General features: G+C 31.2%; 1 protein-coding gene across 2 annotated transcripts; it reads left to right on the top strand.

Moving 5' to 3' along the window:
* Positions 1-99: 99 nt before the first annotated feature.
* LOC116028936 (transcription factor PCL1-like) lies at positions 100-2294 on the top strand. 2 transcript variants are annotated; one of them, XM_031270794.1, is made up of 4 exons: positions 100-436; positions 1397-1504; positions 1610-1686; positions 1835-2294. In XM_031270794.1, the coding sequence occupies exons 1-4, from the start codon at positions 421-423 to the stop codon at positions 1940-1942; spliced, it is 309 nt and encodes a 102-aa protein (XP_031126654.1). In that variant the 5' UTR covers positions 100-420; the 3' UTR covers positions 1943-2294. The 2 variants fall into 2 exon arrangements, with proteins under 2 accessions (XP_031126654.1, XP_031126653.1); XM_031270793.1 differs by having other exon boundaries at positions 1604-1686.
* The last annotated feature ends 489 nt before the right edge of the window (positions 2295-2783 follow it).

The raw sequence follows: 2783 nt of genomic DNA, 5'->3' as shown, positions 1-2783 counted from the left end.
TTTTTTTTTTTTTTTTTTTGGGTCGTGAAGCTGCTGGGCTATTCATAAGGATTAGGAATATGTTTAATTATAATTAAAACATATAACCCTAGCTGACATCTTATTCCTAAACAGAAAAAGAGAACGAAAGAAAAGCGAGAGAAACGCTCGGGAAAAGGGAGAAAACGAGAGAGAGAGAGAGCGTCGACAGAAGATCCTCGCCGGACGACCAGTACTACCGCCGAAGCCTCCGCCTTCGCCATCCACGACGCGGTCAACCCGCCACCGTCGCCGCCACAACCGTTCCGAGCCGGGCAGAGCAGGAATCGAGACAGACAGAGCCATTGTCGTTGCCAGCGTCGATCCGAGCAGCGCCGTTGCCGATCGAAGAGTCCTCCATCGCCGCTGCCGCCGCCGGTCGAGGAACACAGATCGGGAAAAATGGAGGAAAAAAAAGGTTTTTGCTGCTTTTTGTGTTTTTTTTTCGAGATTTGTTTGGTAAACATACAGATATGATAGCAAAAAAAATCTGTGTATATCAATCTTTGCGATTTATATATATATATATATATATATATATATTCTAAAGATACAGAAAAATTTCTCAATTGAAATACACAATTTTTTTTTTTTAATCAGAAACAAGGCAGTATAAAGAAAACTAAACAATCATACTGGGAAAAGAATGTTATGCATAGCAATTCAGGATTAAAAATAATCATAACAAATATGCATAGAATATACAGTTTACCAGAGCCGCCGCTGATAACGTGTTAGAATGTATTGTCTGATAACGTGTTAGAATGTATTGTCTGTTAATGTGTTAGAATGTATTGTCTGTTAACGTGTTAGAATGTATTCTGTTAGCCCATTAACTTCGCTGTGTATCAATATCAATATATAATAAGAATAAGAACAGTAAAATTTAGAATATAGAGACAAATAGGCAAAGAGTATGCAGCAGAGTAGCTTTACAGTAAAATTAGGAGTATAGAGACAAAGAGGCAAAGAGTATGCAGCAGAGTAGCTTAGCCATCCTCTTTTTCATTCCACTATATATAGTACAAACATTACATTTTAATGCCATAGTAATAGTGGCTCTTACAAATCAACAGATGTTACCGATTAATGCGGTTACAAATCATATAATAATGTCCATTTAATATATTCCTTATAACAGTTTTTTATTAATATATAAGTTGTATTTGAGTATTTATTGTTTACCATTTACATATTTATTTTTTATTTGTTCCATTTGCAATTTAAATATAATTTTTAAATTTTTATTTTATGTTTCCTTAATATAATAAGTTAAATTATTATTATTGCATACAATTGGACAATAAATTTAATAAATTTTATCATTTGCATTGGGATGCACGGGTGCTATACTATATAATGGATAATACTAATGTAGGAAATTCTGCTGCTGCTACTGCTGAGAGGAAGTTGGTATGGATGGGATGGACGCTTGAACTCAACTCCAGATTCATGGATGCCATCATAAACCTAAGCGGCATTCAGAGTTAAATTCTTCCACAATTTTTTTCTTTTTCATTATTATTTTCTGCATACTACTTCATCAATAGGAACTCTAATATATTTTTATTGCAATATTTATTAGACTCAGATGCTGCGCCAAGTCAAATTTTGGAGCTCATGAATGTGCCGGAATTAACTGAGGAAAATGTTGCAAGCCATTTGCAGGTAATTAATTCACTTGTAATTATAGTGTTTATTTTTGTGTAAATATTAAAATTATATACTCAACCTATAATTATTAGAATTTGAATTGTATTTAAGTTACTTATGTATACTCAACACCTACTTATTACATTTATTTGAAAATTTGTAGAAATATCGGAAACTCAAGACAACCTTTCCAAAAAGGAACACAACCTTTCCAAAAAGGAACAACAAACTTGCCGGACGTGATAAGCAATACAATATCCAACAACCGTGAACTAGATGCTTCGTCATCCTGTAGTAGCTATATATAATTGATACGACCATGATGTATCGTCATGGGATGATGAATCAATGTTTTACTCAAAAAATCGTCCATACTAGAATTCCAGCTCAGGGGGAGCCATTTGTGGAAGGGGTTGAGTTATGACTCGTGCTGCTTAAGATCTAGTACTATGCACCAACCACAATAATAATGTTTAATTTGTTGGATATTTATATAGTAAATGTGTGTTTGAAGTTTGAAAGTTTCAAATATGTTACTAAATTTTAATAGTAGTTGGGAGGTGTGAAGTTAAATACTCCCTCTGTCTCATTTTACCAATCCTATTTACTATTCATTGGTCAAATCAAATCTTTCTCTTTTGTTTATTTTATTTAGTAAATTTTTATTATTTTTAAATTTAATTTTTTGTGTTTAATAGTACTTTTAATGTAATTTCTAAATATATACTTCATCTATCTCATTTTACTTGTCCTATTTACTATTTATTAGTCAAACCAACTCTTCCTTCTTTGCTATTTTCTTTAGTAATTTTTTATTATTTTTAAATTTAATTTTTTTGTGTTTAATAGTACTTTTAATATTGTTTCTAAATATATAAATTTTATATATTAATGCTAAACTTAATAATATGAAAAATTGAATTAAAAATTACTTTAGTCAAGTTTTGTTAAACGAATCAGACATTTATTTTTGGGACGGAGGTAATAAATTTTATATATTAATGCTAAACTTAATATTATGAAAAATTGAATTAAAAATCACTTCAGTCAAGTATTGTTAAACGAACTAGACAACCATTTTGGAATGGAGGTAGTATTATTTAAGTTTAGAG

This window comes from Ipomoea triloba, chromosome 9, assembly GCF_003576645.1.
Source record: "Ipomoea triloba cultivar NCNSP0323 chromosome 9, ASM357664v1".
Classification (NCBI taxonomy): Eukaryota; Viridiplantae; Streptophyta; class Magnoliopsida; order Solanales; family Convolvulaceae; genus Ipomoea; species Ipomoea triloba.
This window is presented reverse-complemented; position numbering and strand designations above follow the sequence as displayed.